At 46.3% G+C, this 21,890-nt stretch overlaps 1 protein-coding gene across 2 annotated transcripts in view; it reads left to right on the top strand.

Annotated features, from left to right (window-relative positions):
- LOC105723395 (Fc gamma binding protein) overlaps positions 1 to 21,890 on the top strand; it is a 107,187-nt gene that overhangs the window by 5,506 nt on the left and 79,791 nt on the right. Inside the window, exons 6-9 of one of the 2 annotated variants that reach the window (XM_012435659.2) lie at positions 936 to 1,158; positions 2,478 to 3,057; positions 3,260 to 3,344; positions 3,681 to 4,157. In XM_012435659.2, the coding sequence (XP_012291082.2) occupies positions 936 to 1,158; positions 2,478 to 3,057; positions 3,260 to 3,344; positions 3,681 to 3,686 (894 nt within the window). In that variant the 3' untranslated portion in view covers positions 3,687 to 4,157. Of the gene's footprint in view, positions 1 to 935; positions 1,159 to 2,477; positions 3,058 to 3,259; positions 3,345 to 3,680; positions 4,158 to 21,890 lie in introns of those variants that run through there. The other variant, XM_064381329.1, reaches the window with a different exon arrangement.

The following is a 21,890-nucleotide window of genomic DNA, read 5'->3' as shown; positions in this document are numbered from 1 at the left end:
CCCTTCCCACCTTGTCCTGCTTAGTACTTTACCCTGGAAGCCACGGCCCCCTCCCTGGGGCTCCATGAGACACTAGCCTGGGGAGGAGGTCTGGGAATAACTATCAGGGAGGGCTTCCTGGTGGCATCCAGCCTGTATCTGGGGCCTTGAAGTAGGATTAGGTGATGGGGATGGGACTGGGGAGAGCAGCCTCAGTGGGTGGCCCCGAAAGGTGTGGGAGTGGAAGTGATGAGGAGCCGTGTGGGGCCGCAGCTGCCCCCACTGTGGGACTGAGAATGATTCAGGGCCCAAGGTAGTGGGTGGTAGGAACAAATAGGTTGGAGATTTGGGATCTGGGGGACAGGGGGTGAAAACATCGGAGAAGGCTTCCTGGAGATGGCCCGGGGCGGGGGCTTCTGGGAGGTGATTAGAGAAGGGTGTCCAGGTTAGGGGCCTGCAGGGAGCAAGGGTGCAGAGGTGGCAGTGAGTGAGCCTGGCATGGAGTGCTGGGATAGAGTAGGGCCCAGTGTGGGCCACCTGGGACATGGACACACTCAGGGTTCAAATACTTAGGGGGAGGGCCTGGGAAGGAGAGATCCAGAGAAGGCTTCTTGGAGGAGGTGGGCTGAGATCTAGGACCTCCTAGTGGGACTTGTCAGTGTGGACAGAAGCGGGGAGGGATGACCAGGCAGGCAGGCTTTGGTAGGCAAAGGTGTAGTGGTGGGAATGGGGTCACTCTGGACCCCCAGAGCCTCCTCCCTGTGGGGTCACATGGGCAGACAGACACAGAAACATGGAGTGGATTGAGGGGATGTTGGGAGGACCTCCCAGAGTGGCCCCTGCACAGTGGGACTTGGGACTGGACAAGGAGCAACCCCCAATGGTTAGGACTGAGGAGGGGGATGGAATTTTTCTCCAAGGAAACTCCCTTCTGAAGTCCTCTTGTCCCTGCCCAGGAGACACCCGGGTCCTTTGAATGCACCTGCCCGCGTGGGTTCTATGGGCGGCTGTGTCAGGTGAGCGGGGTGACATGCGCGGATGGACCCTGCTTCAACGGCGGCTTGTGTGTCGGGGGTGCAGACCCTGACTCTGCTTACGTATGCCACTGCCCACCTGGTTTCCAAGGCTCCAACTGTGAGAAGAGGGTGGACCGATGCAGCCTGCAGCCATGCCGCAATGGTGAGGCCTGGAGGCCAGAACGGCCAGGGATGGGGGTGGGGGCCCTGCATGGCTCAGACAATCCAGGGCCGGGATCCTGGCTTTGCGTCTTCTAACCCTAGGGCCTGGGGACCTGACCTTCCACCCCCAACCCTGTTTGTTCTGTAAAATGGGCAAGGAGACATTCCCTATCTCACAACTATTTACTGAGAATTCACTGTGTGCTAGGCCTGATTCTAGGCACGGAGGATACAGTAGGGAATGAAACAGACAAAATCCTGCCCTGGTAGAGCTGAGGTGCTAGGAAGCTGCCCGCTGTGCTAGGGGTGAGCAGGAGAGCCAGTGTGGTCACACTGACGAGATGAGGTAGGGACTGAGACAAGACTGAGGCGAATCTCGTGGGACCCCCTGGGTCACAATAAGGGGGACTTCACTTTTCCTCTGCGTGAGATGGAGCCACAGGAAGGTTCTGAGCAGGGAAGAGACCTGGGATCGGTGCTAAAAGATTAAATGAGGCTGGGCGTGGTGGCGCAATCCTGTAGTCCCAGCTACTCGGGAGGCTGAGGCAGGAGAATCGCTTGAACCCGGGAGGCATAGGTTTCAGTGAGCTGCGATCGCACCACTGCACTCCAGCCTGGGTGACAGAGTGAGAGACTGAATTAAAAAAAAAAAAAAAAGATTAAATAAGATATGAATGTAAAGGGCTGGCTGTGTCTCTTCTTGGGAGTGAATGTAATAATTCTCCCAAACACCGAGTGTTCACTCTGGGGTGTGTGGTACTAGGGACACAGCAGGGACCAGGACATCTCTGGGCCACGCCCTCCTGGGGGTACCATCCCAGAGGGGAAGACAGACGCCCTCAGACAGGGTGGGTGGTCAGGGCTGTGATCTGGGAGCACAGGGAAGCGATCAGGGCGGGGATGGAGGAAGGAGCATCGGAGTGGAGACCAGAGGGGTGGGCTAGCGAAGAGAAAAGATGGGGAAAAATGGGAGAAAAGGAGGCAGGGAAGAGAGGAGGGGCATTCTAGGCAGAAGAAAGCCAGAGGGTTCAAACACATAGTTCTGGGAGATGTTTACTATTGAAGTATGATCGAAGCCGAGGGAGAAAGAGACAAGGGCACAGAGAGCCAAAGAGGTCGCGCTAAATTAATTATTCCAAAACTTCATCAGGTAGAAAGGAAGATAGCTGGCTTTCCTGGCACACTCCAAGGCGCTGGCCCTTGATTTAAGAGACAGAGAGAAAAAGGGGACCCCGTGCGGCGATGATAGAGCTGGAAACAGGGCGGGCAGGCTGGCCGCCGGCTCCCGGGCTGCGCCCTCTGATGTCCCCTTCCCCACAGGCGGACTCTGCCTGGACCTGGGCCACGCCCTGCGCTGCCGCTGCCGCGCCGGCTTCGCGGGTCCGCGCTGCGAGCACGACCTCGACGACTGCGCGGGCCGCGCCTGCGCTAACGGCGGCACGTGCGTGGAAGGCGGCGGCGCGCACCGCTGCTCCTGCGCTCTGGGCTTCGGCGGCCGCGACTGCCGCGAGCGCGCAGACCCGTGCGCTTCGCGCCCCTGCGCTCACGGCGGCCGCTGCTACGCTCACTTCTCCGGCCTCGTCTGCGCCTGCGCGCCGGGCTACATGGGCGCGCGGTGCGAGTTCCCCGTGCACCCCGACGGCGCAGGCGCCTTGCCCGCGGCCCCGCCGGGCCTGAGGCCCGGGGACCCGCAGCGCTTTCTTTTGCCTCCGGCTCTGGGACTGCTGGTGGCCGCGGGCGTGGCCGGCGCCGGGCTCTTGCTGGTCCACGTGCGCCGCCGTGGCCAAGCCCAGGATGCTGGGTCTCGCTTGCTGGCAGGGACCCCGGAGCCGTCAGTCCACGCACTCCCGGATGCACTCAACAACCTAAGGACGCAGGAGGGTCCCGGGGATGGCCCGAGGTGAGGGGCTGCGCCGCAGACGAACGCCTCGCGCTGCCCACTGCTTGCGCCAGTCTCCGTGGTGCAGTTGTCCCAGTTCACTGATGCATCTCCCTGGTCGGTCTCTCTTACCCCTAGCTGGCTTTGGGTTCCCCTTTGTGATGGGTAGGGGAAAACAAGATCTGAGAATTTAAAGGGTCTGGATTTTTCTTTTCTCCCACAGCTCGTCCATAGATTGGAATCGTCCTGAAGATGGAGACTCTCGAGGGATTTATGTCATATCTGCTCCTTCCATCTACGCTCGGGAGGTATCGATGCCCCTTGTTCCCCCGCTACACACACTGGGCGCGCCGGGCAGAGGCAGCGCCTGCTTTTCCCCTACGCTGCCTCGATTCTGTCTGTGAAATGAATTGGGTAGAGTCTCTGGAAGGTTTTAAGCCCGCTTTTCAGTTCTAACTTAGTTTCATTTTATTTTGCATCTCTCTTGTCTTGAGCTGCCTGCCATCTTCTCTCTGGAAAGCTATGGGCTTGAAGAGGTCACGATGGGGACTCTGCCAGAGCTTCTCCACTGATTCTACTCTGCTGGGAGGCAGGGGAGGCAGAGGGGCAGCCTCTCTAATGCTTCCTGCTCATTTTGTTTCTAGGCCTGACCCGTCTCCTCCATCCGCACCTGGAGTCAGAGCGTGGATGTTTTTGTATTTGCTTGGTGGTGCCCAGCGTCTGCCCCAGAGGTTTTGGAGTTCAATCTCGAAGGGGTGTCTGGGAGAACTTTACTGCTGCAAGTTGTAAATAATGGTTATTTATATCCTATTTTTTTCTCACCCCATCTCTCCAGAAACATCTATAAAGGCCGTTATTTTGATCAGTTTTGACTCACGAGGCTGAATGCTTTGTATGTGCTATTGGGGCTGAGGGGAAGAGAGTTTGTCTCCAGAGGAGAATAGTAGACAGGACTCTTTATGCAGGGGTCAGAAACACTCAAACTGCTTTAAATATAAAAGAATTCATGACTGGGTGCAGTGGCTCACGCCTGTAATCCCACTGAGCCACTGAATGAGATCAGTGGCTGAGGTGGGAGGATCAATTGAGGCTGGGAGTTGGAGACCAGCTGGACAACACAGTGAGACCCTATCTATACAAAAAATTAAACAAAAATTAGCCAGGCGTGGTGGTGCACCTGTAGTTCTACTTACTTGGAAGACTGAGGCCAGGAGGATTGCCTGACCAGGAGTTTGAGGCTGCAGTGAGCTATGATCATACCACTGCACTAAAGCCTGGGCTAAGAGCAAGATCTTGTCTCTTAAAAAAAAAAAGTATTCAGCTGGGCACGATGGCTCATGCCTGTAATCGAAGCACTTTGGGAGGCTGAGGTGGGCGGATCATGAGGTCAGGAGATGGAGACCATCCTGGCTAACATGGTGAAACCCCTATCTCTAGACTGGGCCTGGTGGCTCATGCCTGTAATTCCAGCACTTTGGGAGGCTGAGATGGGCAGATCACCTGAGGTCTGCCTTAGCCTTCCAAAATTCTGGGATTACAGGAGTGAGCCACCGGGCTTAGGCTCTTTTAAACAACTAGCTCTGGAGGGAACTTACAGAGCGAGAACTCATTCATTACTGTGGGGAGGGGACCAAACCATTCATGAGGGATTTTCTTCCAAACACCTCCTACGAGGCCCTCCTCCAATACTGGCAGTCATTTTAGCATGAGATTTGGAGGGGACAGAATATCCACACCAAATCAATACCTGTGCAAGAAGCCAGAGGTGGGTGCAGTGACTCATGCTTGTAATCTCAACACTTTGGGAGGCTGAGGTGGGTGGATCACTTGAGGCCAGGAGTTTGAGACCAGCCTGGCCAACATGGAGGAACCAACCCTGTCTCTACAAAAACATATGAAAGTTAGCCACATGTGGTGGCACTCACATGTAATCCCAGCTACTTGGGTGGCGGAGGTACAAAAATTGCTTGAACTCAGGAGGAAGAGGTTGACGTGAGCTGAGATCATGCTAGTATGCTCCAGCATGGGTGACCGAGCGAGACTGTGTCTCAAAATAAAAAATAAAAAAAGAAGAAGGCTGGGGATGGTGGCTCACGCCTATAATTCCAGCATTTTGGGATTCCGAGGAGGGCTGATCACCTGAGGTTAGGAGTTTAAGACCAACCCGGCCAACATGGTGAAACCTTATCTTTACAAAAATACAAAAATTAGCCAGGTATGATGATGGTGCCTGTAATCGCAGCTACTCAGGAGACCGAGGCAGGAAAATCACTTGAACCCAGGAAGCGGAGGTTGCAGTGAGCTGAGATTGTGCCATTGCACTCCAGCCTGGGTGACAGAGCAAGACTGTCTCAAAAATAAAAAAACAAAAAAAACCCAAAGAAGCAGAGAGCTACCTGGCTCCCTTCCTGCCATGTGGGTATGCAAGAAGTTGGCAGTCTGTAACTTCCAAGAGGTCCCTCCCCAGAACCTAACCTGCTGGCACTGTGATCGCAGACTTCCAGCTTCCAGAACTATGAGAAATAAATGTTTAAGCCAGTTTATGGTATTTTAAAAACGGCAGCCTGAGCCAACTAAGACAGTTGGGTTTTGCTGCAATAACAAATGTCCCTCAAATCTTACTGACTTACACAATCACAGATTTCTTTCTTGTTCATGGCACACATCCAGGTCACCAGGCTCTGCTTTTTGTTTTAAGAGACATAGTCTTGCTCTTGTTCTGTCACCCAGTCTAGAGTACAGTGGTGCGATTATAGCTCATGGCAGCCTCAGCCTCCTGGGCTCAAGCGATCCCTCTGCCTCAGCCTCCTGAGTAGCTGGGATTACAGGTACCTGCCACCATGTCCAGATAAATTTTGTATTTTTAGTAGAGACGGGGTTTCACCATGTTGGCCAGGCTGGTCTTGAACTCCTGACCTCAGGTGATCTGCCCACCTTGGCCTCCCAAAGTTCTGGGATTCCAGGCGTGAGCCACCATGCCCGGGCTTATTCTTCTTTTTCAAAGTTATTTTGACTATTCTAGGTACTTAACATCTCCATAAAAATTTTGGAATCAGCTTTACAATGTTTACAAAAAAAAAAAAAAAAAAAACCACTGCAGGATTACATTTAGGGATACATTAGATCTATAGATTAATTTGGGGAAATTGATACCTTAACAGCATTACATATTCTAATCCATCAACCTGAACTGTCTGTCAATTTACTTAGTCATTCCTTAACTTCTACCAGCAATGTTGTTTAGTTTTCAGTGTATAGGTCGTGTACATCTTTTGTCAGATTATCCCTATGTATTTCATATTTTTTTTTTTTTTGAGACAGTTTCACGCTTGTTACCCAGGCTGGAGTGCAATGGCGCGATCTCGGCTCACCGCAACCTCTGCCTCCTAGGTTCAGGCAATTCCCCTGCCTCAGCCTCCTGAGAAGCTGGGATTACAGGCACGGACCACCATGCCCAGCTAATTTTTTGTATTTTCAGTAGAGACGGGGTTTCACCATGTTGACCAGGATGGTCTCGATATCTTGACCTCGTGATCCACCCGCCTCGGCCTCCCAAAGTGCTGGAATTACAGGCTTGAGCCACTGTGCCCGGCTGTATTTTATGTTTTATGATATTATAAACGTTATTAAATTTTTACATTTCTAATTTTTGGTTCCTTATATTTAAAAATATGATTGACTTTTGCACATTATTCTGTGACCTCGTAAAAATCATTTATTAGTTTTAGGAGTTTTTGTAGATTTCTTGGGCTTTTCTTTTTGACGATCATGTCATCAGTGAATAAAGACAGTTTTCTTTTTCTTCCTTTTCAATCAACATGACTTTTGTTTTCTTTGCCTACCTATTAGATTGGCCGGAACTTTCAGAACAATATTGACTAGCAGTGGTGAATGCAAACATTCTTTTTTTGTTCTCAATCTTTGGTGGAAAGCATTTAGACTTCTAACATTAAATATGTTTTAAAATGCCTTTTAGCAGGTTAAAGAAGTTTCCTTCTATTCCTAGTTTGCTGAGTTGGTTTTTTTTTTTTTTTTTTACCCTGAATGGATGTTTATTTATTTATTTTTTTGAAATGTGGTCTTGTTCTGAGGCCTAGGATAGAGTGCAGTGGTGCAATCTCAGCTGACTGCAAACTCCACCTCCCAGGTTCAAGCTATTCTCCTGCCTCAGCCTCCTGAATAGCTGGGATTACAGGCGCCTGCCACCACGCCCAGCTAATTTTGTGTTTTTTAGTAGAGACAGGGTTTCACCATGTTAGTCAGGCTGGTCTTGAACTCCTGACCTCAGGTGATCTGCCTGCCTCAGGCTCCCAAAGTGCTGGGATTACAGGCGTGAGCCACAGCACCTGGCCAAATGTTTACTTTTGTCAAGAAAATTTTGAACAGACTTTGTATTCTCAGGATAAGCCCTACTTGGCCATGATGAATTGTCCTTTTTATATTGCTAGAATCCATTTTCTAACATGAGGGATACTGATTTATAGCGTTCTTTTCCAGTAATGTCTTGGCTTTTGGTATTAAGGTAATGCTGGCATCATAAAACAAATTGAAAAATATTTCTCCTCTTATGATTTCTGAAATAGAATTTTTTAGAATTCATGTTATTTCTTTCAAAAATATTTGATAACATTCTCCAATAAAACCATCTGGGCCTGGAGATTTTTGGGGGAAGATATTTAACTATAAATTTAATTTCTTTAGTAGTTGTAAGACCTCTTTATCTTGTTCATCTTTGGAGAGTTGTGGTAGTTTGGATGTTTCAAGGGACTGGTCCATTACATATAGTTGTAAAGTTTATATAGATTCTGTAGTGATAGCTCTTCTATCATTCCTAATATAGGTAATTTTTGTCTTTTCTCCTTTTTTCTTGGTTAGTCTGGTTAGAGGTTTATCAGTTGTATTGATCCTTCATAAAGACAATTTTTGGTTTCACTGATTTTTTTGTTTTTAATTGCATTGATTTCTGCCCTTTATTTTTTGTTTTCCTTCAGTGCTTTGGATTTCACTTACTTTTCTTTTTCTACAGTGTTAATGTGGAGGGTTAGAGTTCAGATAATCTTTCATGACATATGTGTTTGCTAATATAAATTTACCCCTAAAAATTGCCTTAATTGCTTGCATACATTTTGTTATATTTTACTTTCATTAAGTGAAAAATATTTTCTCTTTCCTCTTAAGACTTCTTCTTTGACTCATGGATTATTTAGAAGGGAGTGATTAATTTCCAAATACTTGGGGATCTCCTAGACATCTTTCTGTTATTGATTTCTTTAATTCTATTATGGTCAGAGAACAGTAGCATTGTTTTGCAGTTTTGCAAATCTCTTTAATGTTCAACTTGATGGAAAACAACTGAATCTTAATGTCTGCTTTTTTTTTCTTTTTCTTTTTTTTGAGATGGAGTCTCCCTCTGTGGCCCAGGCTGGAGTGCCATGGCGCGATCTTGGCTTACTTCAACCTCTGCCTCTTGGGTTCAAGTGATTCTCCTGCCTCAGCCCCAGTAGCTGGGATTACAGGCATGAGCCGCCATGCCTGGCTAGTGTTTTGTATTTTTAGTAGAGAGGGGAGTTTCACCGTCTTGGCCAGGCTGGTCTCAAACTCCTGACTTCAGGCAATCCTCCTGCCTTGGCCTCCCAAAGTGCTGGGATTACAGGTGTGAGCCTCTGTGCCTGGTCTGTATGGCATTCTTGAAAAGACAAGATTAAAGGAACAAAGAAGAGGTTAGTGGTTTCCAGGGGTTGGGGGAGAGGGATACTACAAAGGGATAGCATGGAGAAGTTTTGGGTGATAAAACTGTATCTTGATTGTGGAGGTGGTTACACAAATCTATACATATCAATTTTGTTGTATTTTTTTTTTTTTTTTTGAGACAGGATGTCACTCTGCTGCCCAGGATGGAGTGCAGTGGCACAATCTCAGCTCACTGCAACTGCTACCTCCCAGGCTGAAGTGATTATCCCACCTCAGCCTCCTGAGTAGCTGGAACTACAGGCACACACCATCATGCCTAGCTGATTTTTGTAGAGATGGGGTTTCACTATGTTGCCTAGGCTGGTCTTAAATTCCTGGACAAATAATTCTGCCTTGGCGGCCCAAAATGCTGGGATTACAGGCATGAGCCACCACACCCGGCCTATTTAGCTTTTTTTTTTTTTTTTAAAAGATAAACATGTGAATAGCATCTGCTTTTCTGCTATTCACAAAGGTAAACATGAACATATACATACATAGAAGGGCAATGGTTTTGGATAGAAGACTAATATAGTAAAAATATAAATTATCTCAAAAAGTTAATTTAAAAATGAAATGCAAGCTGGGCATGGAGGCTCAGGCCTGTATTCTCAGCACTTTGGGAGGCTGAGGCAGGTGGATCACCTGAGGTCAGGAGTTCAAGACCAGCCTGACCAACATGGTGAAACCCCCGTCTGTACTAAATACAAAAAATTAGCTGTGTGTGATGGCACCTGCCTGTAATCCCAGCTACTTGAGAGGCTGAGGCAGGAGAATTGCTTGAACCCAGGAGGCAGAGGTTGCAGTGAGCCGAGGTTGCACCATTGCACTCCAGCCTGAGCAACAAGAGCAAAGAAATTCCATCAAATAAATAAATAAATGAGAAAAGTAATGCAATCTCTCAAAAAATACCATCAGGTTTTCATCTAGAATTAGAGAAATTATTATAAAACTTATGTAGAAGAATTTAAAAGAAACAAACAAGAATAGCTAAGAAAATTCTGAAAAAGATCAGAGTAGGGAGGCACCACTGACCTGACTAGATTTTTTTTTGGGGGGAGGTGGAGTTTTGCTCTTGTCGCCCAGACTGGAACAACAAGAGGAAGTCCAGGCTCACCGCAACCTCTGCGTCCCAGGTTCATGCAGTTGTCCTGCCTCAGTCTCCCGAGTAGCTGGGATTACAGGCATGCGCCACCAAGCCTGGCTAATTTTGTATTTTTAGTAGAGACAGGGTTTCACCATGTTGCTCAGGCTGGTCTTAAACTCCCGACCTCAGGTGATCCACCCTCCTCAACCTCCCAAAGTGCTGGGATTACAGGCGTGAGCCACCGTGCCAGGCCTCACTTCTAAGATTTTATCACAAAGATATGCTGGCCAAAATACCAAACAATGTATGCGCGAGGCTATTTACAATAGCACTTTTTGTAACAGAAAAATACTAAAGCCCAGATATCCATCAGTAATAGACTGATTATGCAGCTCTCAAATAGAATGGAGCTCTCTATTGCAATGTTCTGAGTCCATGATAAAATGTCAACTCATGAGCCCAGGACTTCTGGGCTGTAGTGCACTGTGCCAATCGGGTGTCTGTACTAAGTTCGGCATCAATATGGTGACCTCCCGGGAGCGGGGGACCACCAGGTTGCCTAAGGAGGGGTGAACCGGCCCAGGTCTGAAACGGAGCAGGTCAAAACTCCCTTGCTGATCAGTAGTGGGATCCTGCCTGTGAATAGCCACTGCACTCCAGCCTGGGCAACATAGCAAGACCCCGTCTCTAAAAAAATTAAAATAAAAAAATGTCAAGTCGGTCCTGTGCCTGTAATTCCAGCACTTTGGGAGGCTAAGGTGGGCGGATCACCTGAGGTTGGGAGTTCGAGACCAGCCTGACCAACGTGGAGAAATCCTGTCTCTACAAAAAATACAAAATTAGCCGGGCGTGGTGGCAAATGCCTGTTATCCCAGCTACTCAGGAGGCTGAGGGAGGAGAATCGCTTGAACCCGGGAAGTGGAGGTTGTGGTGAGCTGAGATCATGCCATTGCACTCCAGCCTGGTCAACAACAGTGAAACTCAGTCTCAAAAAAAAAAAAAGTCAAGTCAAAATAGTAAAATAAAGGACAGTGGTGTGGGCCAGGAACAGTGGCCCACACCTGTAATCTCAGCACTTTGGGAGGCTGAGGTGGAAGGATCACCTGAGATCAGGAGTTTAAGACCAGCCTGGCCAACATGGTGAAACCTGTCTCTACTAAAAAATACAAAAATTAGCCAGGCATGGTGGCACAAACCTGTAATCTCAGATACTTGAGTGGCTGAGTCGGGAGAATCACTTGAACCTGGGAGGTGGAGGTTACAGTGAGCTGAGATCGTGCCACTGCACTCCAGCCTGGGCGACCGAGTGAGACTCCATCTCAAAACAAACAAACAAACACCCCCGCAGAAAACACAGTGTATAATATGCTATAATATGCCACCTTTTGCAAAAGAAGGAAAGGGAAATGCACATAGATATGCACTTATATATGTATGTTTTTGCATATATTTTCAAAAAGAAATAATGGAAAAATGAATGAAAACCCCGTAAAAATGGTTACTCACAGGAGAAGGAGGAAACTGGAGAGGACAGGGGTGGCAGCTAAAGCTCTGCAAAGATAACTTATTGTAAAGTTTGGGCTCTGGAACTGTGCCAATGTTTTACAAAATTAAAAATATTAAACAAAGGCAGTTCCTTCTCTAATGCTCAAATTATGGTCTCTAAATTCAATTGGGCCAGGCACATGGCTCACACCTATAATTCCAGCACTTTGAGAGGCCAGGGCTGGAGGATCACTTGAGTCCAGGAGTTTGAGAGCAGCCTGGGTAACATAGGGAGACCTTGTCTCTACAAAAAATTTAAAAATTAGCTGTGTGCAGTGAGGCATGTCTGTGGTCCCAGCTACTTGGGTGACTGAGGCAGGGGGATTGCTTGAGCCCAAGAGGTCAGGGCTGCAGTGAGCCATGCTCATGCCACTGCACTCCAGCCTGGACAACAGAGCAAGACTTTGTCTCAAAACAAATAAATAAATACAATTTGTTAATCATAGTGGCTTTTTTAGAAATGGCTGAATCTGGATCTAGGTAGGAAATTGTTAGAGACAAAATGCTTATTCTTAGGTGCTGCAAAAAAATTAGCATTCAGACAGAAAGTTTTCTTAGCAAGATAATTTTACTTTCTGCAGAAAGGGTGCTACGCATCAACAGTGTTGCCATGAGAGCACAGTGAACAAAGGAAAGTCAGAAATGTTTGTTCATTATGCATTGGGTCTTTACTGCTGTGTCTTATCTCTGTTGATTGGAGCTGGACTTCACAGTCTAAGCTAAACTTGATTGGCTAATAGCTTAAAACATTCTTATATAGGTAAAAGCAATGGAGAATAAAGAAAAAGAGGAAGTTGCTTGCTAAAGGACTTAGAAAAGTAGTAACATTCCTAAATAAGGAAGGGGCATAGGCTGCAAGCTGGGACGTGACTGAGCATTTCCAGAACAAATATCTTGGTTAAAGTACAAGGACATAAAATGTACTCATTATTTTATATCTAACAGTTACATAGGATAGGGCTTAACAAAGAGTCTTAGCAAAAAAAAAAAAAAAAAAAAAGGCTTTGAAGGAATTTAGTTTTTAAAAGAAACTATTTTTTCTAGCATTTATTGTTTATTTAACAAGAAGGGAAACTTTGAAGAAGAAGTTTTTACTTCCTACAAAATATACCGTAGATCAAGACGGCTCCCACTGGTCTAAGGTTTGACCACTTCAGATGTTAAAAATCCATGCATTCATAAGGATATTGCACACACACACACACACACACGCACATACACACACGCACACGCACATACACACACGTTTTGGTTACCTTTAGAGAGAACGTACTAAAACTGAAAACTAAAGCATTTAAGTTGCTTTTTCTGTATCAACTACAATTTAGAATAACCAGAGAATTAATGAGGGGATGCTTCTTTATATAATTGCACTGTAGTTAATAAATGAAGAGAAAATGATACATTAAAAATCCACATTTTGCAAGCCCCTAGGGAAATAATGGAACTAGGCAGGTTTCCAGATTTAGCGAATAAATGGCATGGGACATACTTATACTAAAAATTAATTGTTATCTGAAATTCAGATTAAACTGGAGGTCTTATATCTTATTTAGCAACTCTATATCAACATAGTGATCAACAATGGATATTAACATCATTGAGACAGATGCAGAAAAATCATTTGATAAAGCTAAACATCTATTTATGATTAAACAATTAAAAGTAGAAGGAAACTTCTTTAATACATATATGCTTTCAAAAATGCTACTGTAAATCATCATACTTAAAATACTGAAAACAGGCTGGGTGTGGTGGCTGATGCCTGTAATCCCAGCACTTTGGGAGGCCGAGGCAGGTGGATCACTTGGGGCCAGGAGTTTGAGACCAGCCTGGGTAAAATGGTGAAACCCCATCTTTACAACAAATAAAAAAATCAGCTGGGCATGGTGGTATGTGCCTGTAGTCCCTGCTACTCAGGAGGCGAAGGTGAAAGGATCACTTGAGCCCAGGAGACAAAGGCTACAGTGAGCTGAGATTGTGCCACTGAACCCCAGCCTGGGTAACAGAGCGAGACTCTCAATTGAAAGTATTTTCTTTGTGATCAGAAGCAAGACTAGGACGCCCCCATCGTATCTTTTATTCAATGGTCTATTGGAAAGCCTAAAGAAGAGTTATAAAGATGAGAATGGAAGGAATGAAACTCATTCATAAGCAACATGATTGTGTGTGTAGAGAACCCAAAAGAACCTACGAATACATTATTAAAATAATAAATAATCTTATTTATTGGCTCCTGGTTTTGTGACAGGCAAGCTGGCTGACTTCTTGTTTTGATGTGGTCCAGAGAAAAAGAACAAAAGCCCCTTACTCAGGCCGTGGCTTACCTCATCTCCAGCCAATCAGCATCAAAGGCCCAAGAAGCCATTAACCACAAGTTCTTGCATTAGGCGGGTAGGGACTTCCTCCAGGACCCACAGGTACAGCTAGGCTTGTTTCAATTTTTCCTTATTTTAATGCTCAAAATCATGGCCAGAGCTGGAGATTTAAAATGCTAATGTTACACGCAATGTGTGAAAAAGCATGTTGAACCAAAGAAATCCCTCCTAAACATTCGATGACAGGCAGGTCATAGCAGCTAGGCCCCTGTAAGACAAATCAGTCTGCTCCCTTTGGGGTGCATCTCACCCCCTTGTTTTTTTTAGTGCTGACCTCTCTTGGGCACAAGCTAACATAAACTTGTCCTATTTCTTTTTTTTTTAAGACGGAGTCTCATTCTGTCGCCCAGGCTGGAGTGCAATGGCGAGTTCTCAGCTCACTGCAACCTCCGCCTCCTGAGTTCAAGCAGTTCTCCTGCCTCAGCCTCCCAAGTAGCTGGGATTACACGTACCTACCACCACACCTAGCTGTTTGTTTTTTGTTTTGTTTTTTTAGAAAAATTTTTAGTAGAGACGGATTTTCACCACGTTGCCCTAGTTGGTCTTGAACTCCTAAGCAAAAGCAATCCACTTGCCTTGGCTTCTCAAAGTGCTAGGATTATAGGAGTGAGCCACCATGTCCAGCCATCTCACTTGATTTCTATCCTGGGAGATTACAAGAACCAAGAATGATTGTAACATCTTCTGGCACCCCAAATGGAACCCTCATTTTAGGTCCCCACAGGAGTGAGCAAGACTTCCTGGAGGACAGAGGCAACTGACCAGGTGGTAACAAAGGCGGCCACTCTGGACCATTGCTTTGGTGGGTCAAGTCTGGACTCTAGGCAAGTCTGCTCTTCTCTCTCTCTCTTACCAGATGCCTAGTAAATAATATGGCCAGGATTATATCTGGCCATCTCCCCTGCATATTTCTTAGCCTTTCCAAGATTCAAACCTTTTTACCAGGAGTACAACAGTGAGTTAGGACTACTAGAACAGCTTCTCAAGTCAAAGGAAATGTTAGACTAAACTTAATAAATTAATCGCTAAATCCATCTGGATTGTTCAAGAACCAGCCAAACCAATCCTTGCCTTGACTTATGTCTGACATTTATAAGGATCTCTTTCTTTCTTTTGTCTCTCCTCCTCTCATTTTTGGAAATGTGGGTGGGAAGTCTGGGTGATTCTAGTTAGCCCTTCTGGGAAACTTATGTGGGCAGTTGGAGTGATTCTGGCTGGCTCTTCTGATATGGACTAGGGAAGTGCCCCAGACATGTGTGGGCTAGGTACCAGTCAGCAATCTGGAATTCTCTTTTGTTTCAAATACTGAAACCACTCAGTGTTTTCCTTGACTGTGTTCTTCTTTGTGTAGCCTGGACGTTTATAACCTATTTTGTTCATTATCTGAATGGAAATGTGTTCTTGTTTCTGGTCCTTGTTGCATGTATGAAGCCACCCTCCAGGATTCTTGGAAGGAAGCCTTACTCATTAGGCCAGACAAAACTTTTCCTGTTTGTCTAGTACACCGTCTTGTTTCTTGTTACAGGTCATGTTAATAAATGTGGGTGTAGAGTAAGTTCTACTTGGAGCTGATGTAAAATCTGCTACTTGCTGGACTTTGTGGGTTGAAGCTGGAAAATCCAAGAGCTAAAGGCTCTCAAGCCCCCTCATTCTTCTCCCCTCCCTCTGTCCTCCTTGACTTGCTTAGTTCTTGCCAGGGGTCTGAGGGTCTGGGCTGAGTCAGACCAGGATGTGTGCTATAATTGTAAAGATTGTCAGAGCCAGAGGCTGCATCCCTCACCAGGCCTCTTGATTATAGGACACCAGCTCTACCAGGGGAAACACTGCAGATGTCCCTAAAGATTCCTCCCTTGGATGCATCCTCAGTAATTGGCATTAGTTAAAATGAGATCATCTAGGCTGGGCGCGGTGGCTCACGCCTGTAATCCCAGCACTTTGGGAGGCCAAGGCAGGCAGACCACAAGGTCAGGAGTTCAAGACAAGCCTGGCCAACATGGTGAAACCTCATCTCTACTAAAAATACAAAAATTAGCTGGGTACAGTGGCACGTTCCTGTAATCCCAGCTACTTGGGAGGCTGAGGCAGGAGAATTGCTTGAACCAGGACCCGGGAGGCTGAGGTTGCAGTGAGCTGAAATCACGCCACTGCACTCCAGCCTGGGCTACAGAGCGAGACTCTGTCTCAAAAAAAAAAAAAAAAAGAGATAATCTAAAGAAAAAGAAGCTTGTGTTCCTCTGTGATGTTGCTTGGCCTCAGTATCCCCTGGGGTACCAAGAGAAATGGCCTGAAAATTGGGTCTTTCAGTTACAACACCATTTTCCAATTGAATATATACCATAAAAGTCCCCAATGTGGCTCCAACTAGGCTCCAAGTTAGCACCCTCCTTCACTTCCCCATCATACCAGGGCTGCTTTCCCCCGGGAGGTAATGGATGGAACTAGAGAGGCAGCTCAGGTACATGGACACTTACCAGTGTCAGACATAAGGCAAGGATTGGTTTGGCCAGTTCTTGAACAATCCAGATAGGGTTTAGTGATGAATTCATTAAGTTTAGTCTAACCGTTCCTTAACAAGATGTTCTAGTAGTCCTAACTCATTGTTGTACTCCTGGTGAAAAGGCTCAAAGATATAATCCTGGCCATGTCATTTACTGGGCATCTGGTGAGGCAGTCCCAGAGCAGAACCTCCAGTGGCTTTATACGGGTGACAGGGACCGGTTAAGGATCAATCACTTCCTTAATTGCATATCAGAGGAAATAAGGAGGTGTTAGGCAAAACGAGTAAAGTATAATAAAGTGAAAGAATTGCTCAGGAAGTGGATGGAAATCCAGCTGTGTACCTTAATAGGCTCTCCGAGGCTTTCAGAAAGTATAGTAACATAGACCCAAAGACTGATGAAGGTCTAACACTTCTGGCCATGCATTTGGAAATGTACCCACACTGTGCCAGACATTTGGAAAAAGCTTCAAAAGCTGGAAACTGACCCTTAGACCCTCTCAAGCAACATTGGTAGCAGAGGTCTTCAGCATTTTTAACAATTGGGACCAGGCAGAGAAGGCAGAGAAAAATGAGAGAATAAAAAGGAAGGCACACATTTTGGCTGCCATAATCACAGGCCCACCTTGAGGGGACCCCAGGCAACAGAGAACCCTGGATGTGGGATCAATTAAACCTCACTCAGTGTCCGTGGAAATGGGGTGCAACCAGTGTGCTTACTATAAGAAGAATCACTGGAGAAAGGACTGTCCCTTCCTTTCTGGGAAGCCGGGATGGAGTGGACCTCCCCAGCCCACTCCTCTTGTTACTATCCTCTCAAATTAAAAGGCTGCCCCCTCTGACTGAGCGGTTCCCAAATGCCCATCTGCCTCCAGACCTGAAGAGTTCCATCACCATCACCACTGTGGAGCCTTGGGTCACCCTCAATGTGGCAGGTAGGAAAACTGAATTCCTTGTGGATACCAGAGCTCCCTACTCTGTCCTGACCCACCCTGTTGGATGTCTGTTCAGTACCAATTGTACAGTGACAGGAACAGATGGTCAACCCAAGGTAAGACAGTTTACCTTTCCTTTGACTTGTAAAATTGGATCTAAGGCTATCACTCGTTCCTTCTTATATGTCCCTGAATGTCCCCTTCCTTTAATGGTTCATGACTTATTGTCTAAGTTGGGAGCCTCAGGTTCCCTTCAGGGGAATGCCATACAAGTCTCAGTGACCCCTGAGAAAGGAACCCACTTACTGGTCCTTTTGGCTCCCTAAGATCAGAAGCTACCCCTAGTCCTAGAAAAGATATTGACTTGAGTGGAGAAGTCTGTATGGGATCCCAACATTCCAGGACAGGTAATCAATGATGAGACTATTAAAATAAAGCTTAAGCCAGGCATACCCTACCCATGCAAGCCAAAATACCATTTCAGGCCAGAAACCCTACAAGGGATATGGCCCCTCCTGGAAAAATTTGTACAGAACAGACTCATTCAGCCCTGCCAGTCTCCTTGTCATATGCCAGTCCTGCCTGTGAAGAAACCAAATGGAGAATACCACTTTGTTCCACACCTTAGAGTAGAGAATGACTCAGCTGTTTCCAGTCGTCCTTCAGTCCCTAACACACACTCCGTGCTCAAATCCCTGGGTGCACGCAGTTTTACGCTGTGCTGGATCTAAAGGATGTTTTCTTTTATATATGCTGCATCCTGACTCCACCTACATTTTTGCCTTTGATTGGGAGGATCCGGAGACCCAGGAAACTCCCCAATATACTTGGATAGTGCTACCACCCCAGGGGTTTCCAGATAGTCTACACCTCTTTGGGTAAGCCCTTGAAATCCTAATTCAAAGCTAGGGCCCGTCCGAAGGCCAGTGACTAACTTTTTAAAGCAACTGAACCCAGCAGCCCGTGGGTGGCCTGGCTGTCTTAGAGCAGTGGCAGCCACCACCAGCCTGCTTGCCGGTCAGGGAGATCTCCAGACTCACGCTAGTGAACCCCTTGGGGTTAATACATCTTACCAGGTCCAGAATGTGTTGGAAAATAGGGAACTACTGGCTAAGTGGAGTAAGTTTAACTCAAAATCAAGCCCCACTGTTAGACACCCCAGACTTGACCTTAAATATATATGAGTCGTTAAATCCTCCCACCCTGCTTCCCTTGCCCACCTTGGGGACACTGGAACATATCTGTGTGGAAACTTTAGAACAGACCTATTCTAGTTGGATAGAGTTACAGGACACCTCTTGAGAGAATCCGGATGAAGAATGGTTTACAGATGGGAGTTGTTTTGTAGAAAATGGGAACTACAGGCCTGGCATGGTGGCTCATGCCTGTAATCCTAGCAATTTGGGAGGCTGAGGCAGGTGGATTGCCTGAGCTCAGGAGTTTGAGACCAGCCTGGGCAACATGGTAAAACCTGTCTCTGCTAAAATACAAAAAATTAGCTGGGCTTGGTGGCAAGTGCCTGTAATCCCAGCTACTTGGGAGGTTGAGGTAGGAGAATCACTTGAACCCGGGAAGTGGAGGTTGCACTGAGCCGAGATCATGCCACTGCACTCCAGCCTGGGCGACAAGAGTGAGACTCTGTCTCAAAAAAAAAAAAAAACGAAACCAAATCAAAACAAACAAAAAGTAAATGGATGCTTAAAGAAGGAATTTCTAGGTTTGGGCTTCCAGCCTTCCTACAAAGAGACAACAGGCTGTCTTGTATCACCCAGGCCACCCAAGGACTGTCTAGCAGTCTTAGCATCCAGTACAAACTTCACTCTGCCTGGCATCCTCAATCTTCCGGGAAAGTTGAGAGAATGAATCGAACCCTTAAAAAGAACTTTGACTAAACCTCGCCAAGAAGCCCAGAAATCACGGATTAAGTGCCGCCCTGTTGCCTTGCCAAGAATAAGATCCACTCCAAAGGGGAACTTAAAGCTCGGTCCTTTTAAAATGACCTATTGAGCAGTCTTTTCTCAAGACAAACTTTCTAACAGATGAAGACTTAAATCAGACTTTAAAATATATGATCAACTTGGGAAAAGCTTAGCAGGCAATATAATAATAAAATATTACCCTAGCTGGGTAAGATGGTTTTAGATCATTTCCCTATTAACCCAGGTGCACAGATCTTACTCAAGGCATGGTGAGGGCCGGGCATGAATCATGCTCCCGCTGTACCCTCTTCTATCTTACTGTAAGCCCTTTCTTTTAGTCTGGGTGCAGGGCGCCTGGAGTCACAATGGTCATAGGCATGAAGTGGACCAGGTGAGGCAGGCCCTGGAAAAGCTAAAAACCTCCCTCAATTCTCTTGCTAATATGGTGTTGGACTACTGCTTGGCCTTACCCTCTGTAACTTGGTTCCTTCCTTTTTTTTTTTTTTTTTTTTTGAAACAGTCTAACTCTGTCACCCAGGCTGGAGAGCAGTGGCACAGTCTCGGCTCACTGCAACCTCTGCCTCCCAGGTTCAAGTGATTCTCCTGCCTCAGCCAACCGAGTAGCTGAGACTACAGGCATGTGCCATCAGGCCCAGCTAATTTTTGTATTTTTAGTCGAGACGAGGTTTCACCATGTTTGCCAGGCTGGTCTCGAACTCCTGACCTCGTGATCCACCCGCCTTGGCCTCCCAAAGAGCTGGGGTTGCAGGCGTGAGCCACCGTGCCTGGCGGTTCCTTTCTTTCTTAAGCCCTTATTAGCTACCTTTCTTCTTTTAATCTTTAAACCATGCTTGTTTAACCTGCTGGTAAAATTCGTGTCTTCCAGACTACAATAGTTTCATGTCCAGTTAATGGTCATGCCAGGCTTGCAGATGACTTACTGGCTGAACAGGGAGGTGCTTGTACAGGCACCAAACCTCCTGCTGCACTTGGATAAATACTACTGGGCAAGTAGAGGTTAACATCCAGGCAATTTACAGTCGGGAAAGTGGTTACACTCTTTTGGTAAAGGAGAGTCAACTTAGTGTAGAATGCTGTCAGAGCAGCCTTACCCTCTGTAACTTGGTTTCTCCCTTCTTAAGCCCTTAGGACTATCTTCTTTTTATCTTTAAATTTTTAATCCTTAAACCATGCTTATTTAACTTGCTGGTAAAATTCATGTCTTCAGGCTACAACACTCTCATGCCAAGTTAATGGTCATGCCAGGCTTCCAGCCTATTTCAGAGACTACCAGCCCAGAGCCGTCTCAGCCCCTTCACCAAGCCACAAGAAATTTCTACTCCTCCTGGAAATAGATGTAGGGAATATGTCCACGCTTAGCAGGAAGTAGCTCCAGAAGAGACCTTTGCCCAAAGCCCCCTTAAGAATAAGGAGAATGAAATCTCTTAGCTGGAAATGAGACAGCTGACTGGCTTCCTATTTTGATGTGGTTTAGTGAAAAAGAACAAAAGCTCCTTACTCAAGCTGTAGCTTACTAATCTCCAGCCAATCCGAATCGGCAGCCCAAGAAGCCATTAACCACCAGTTCTTGCTTTACAGGGTTAGGGACTTCCCCAGGGACCCACAGGTACAGCTTAAGTTTCAACTTACAGTAATCTTTTCCTTATTTCAACGCTAAAAATCATGCCCAGAGGTGGAGATTTGAAATGTGAATATTACCTGCGATGTATGAAAAAGCATGTTGAACCATTGTGCAGGTGCCCAAGAAATCCCTACTTAACACATGATGACAGGCACATCATGGCATCTGGATCCCTACAAGACAGATCGAACTGCTCCCTGTGAGGAGCAGCCCACTCATTTCCTTTCACAGTGCTGACCTCCTTTGTGCACAATTAAAATAAACTCTCCTTTTTTCTCTTTAATACTGTGTCTGGTAATGTCACTTGATTTCTATCCTGGGAGACTACAAGAAGCCAGGGTGATGGTAACATCTCTGTCATGGTGACATAGATTTATTTTTCCTGGTTCTTCTCTGCTAAAAACCCTGGAATAATATAACAGACATTCTTAAGAGGACTCTGAAAGATAGAAAGAAGGCAAACTGACAAGGGGCCTTAGAACTCGAGAAACATCTCGTGGCCCAGCATCTCTAAATTTCTCACCCAATGACAGGAGGCAGTTTAGATCCAGAGTCTCCACAGCCCCTTATCCGGCGGCAGAAAGCACCCAGGTAGGTGCTTTCCCCCTCTGTGGATAATAGAAATTAAGGAAGAGCCTGTTGGCACCACACAGCCCAGGGAAGCACTCTCTACCCTTTTGTGCCAGTGTCTCCTACTCCTAACCTAGCAGTACCAAGCAGGCCTCAAGAAAATGCTTTCAACCTCCATTGGTGGTACTAACAGATATTGAGTGTGAGCTCAGCCAGCGCGAGGCAGATGAAATAGAGCAGAATAATAATGCAAGGGCCCTGAAAACTAAATTGTTATTGGAATCACAACACACAAAAGTAGGCCAGGACCTCCATGCTAACCTAAATAAAGTGACCACTAAAATAGAAAGAGTTAAATAGAATCCAGAATCTCCTCTCATAATATCAGAAATGTCTGGGATATAATTAAAAAGTCATGCATAATATGAACAACCAGAAAAATCATGACTTGGATGAGAAAAGCCAATCAACAATCGTCTAACACTGAGATGAATTAGATTTTGGAATTATCTGACAAAGATCTAACGTAGCCATCATAAAAATGTTTCACC

This window comes from Aotus nancymaae, unplaced genomic scaffold (assembly GCF_030222135.1).
Source record: "Aotus nancymaae isolate 86718 unplaced genomic scaffold, 86718_ANA_hifiasm-v0.15.2.pri h1tg000028l, whole genome shotgun sequence".
Lineage (NCBI taxonomy): Eukaryota > Metazoa > Chordata > Mammalia > Primates > Aotidae > Aotus > Aotus nancymaae.
Note: the sequence above shows the minus strand (reverse complement) of the source record. Positions and strands in the feature narration are given on the sequence as shown.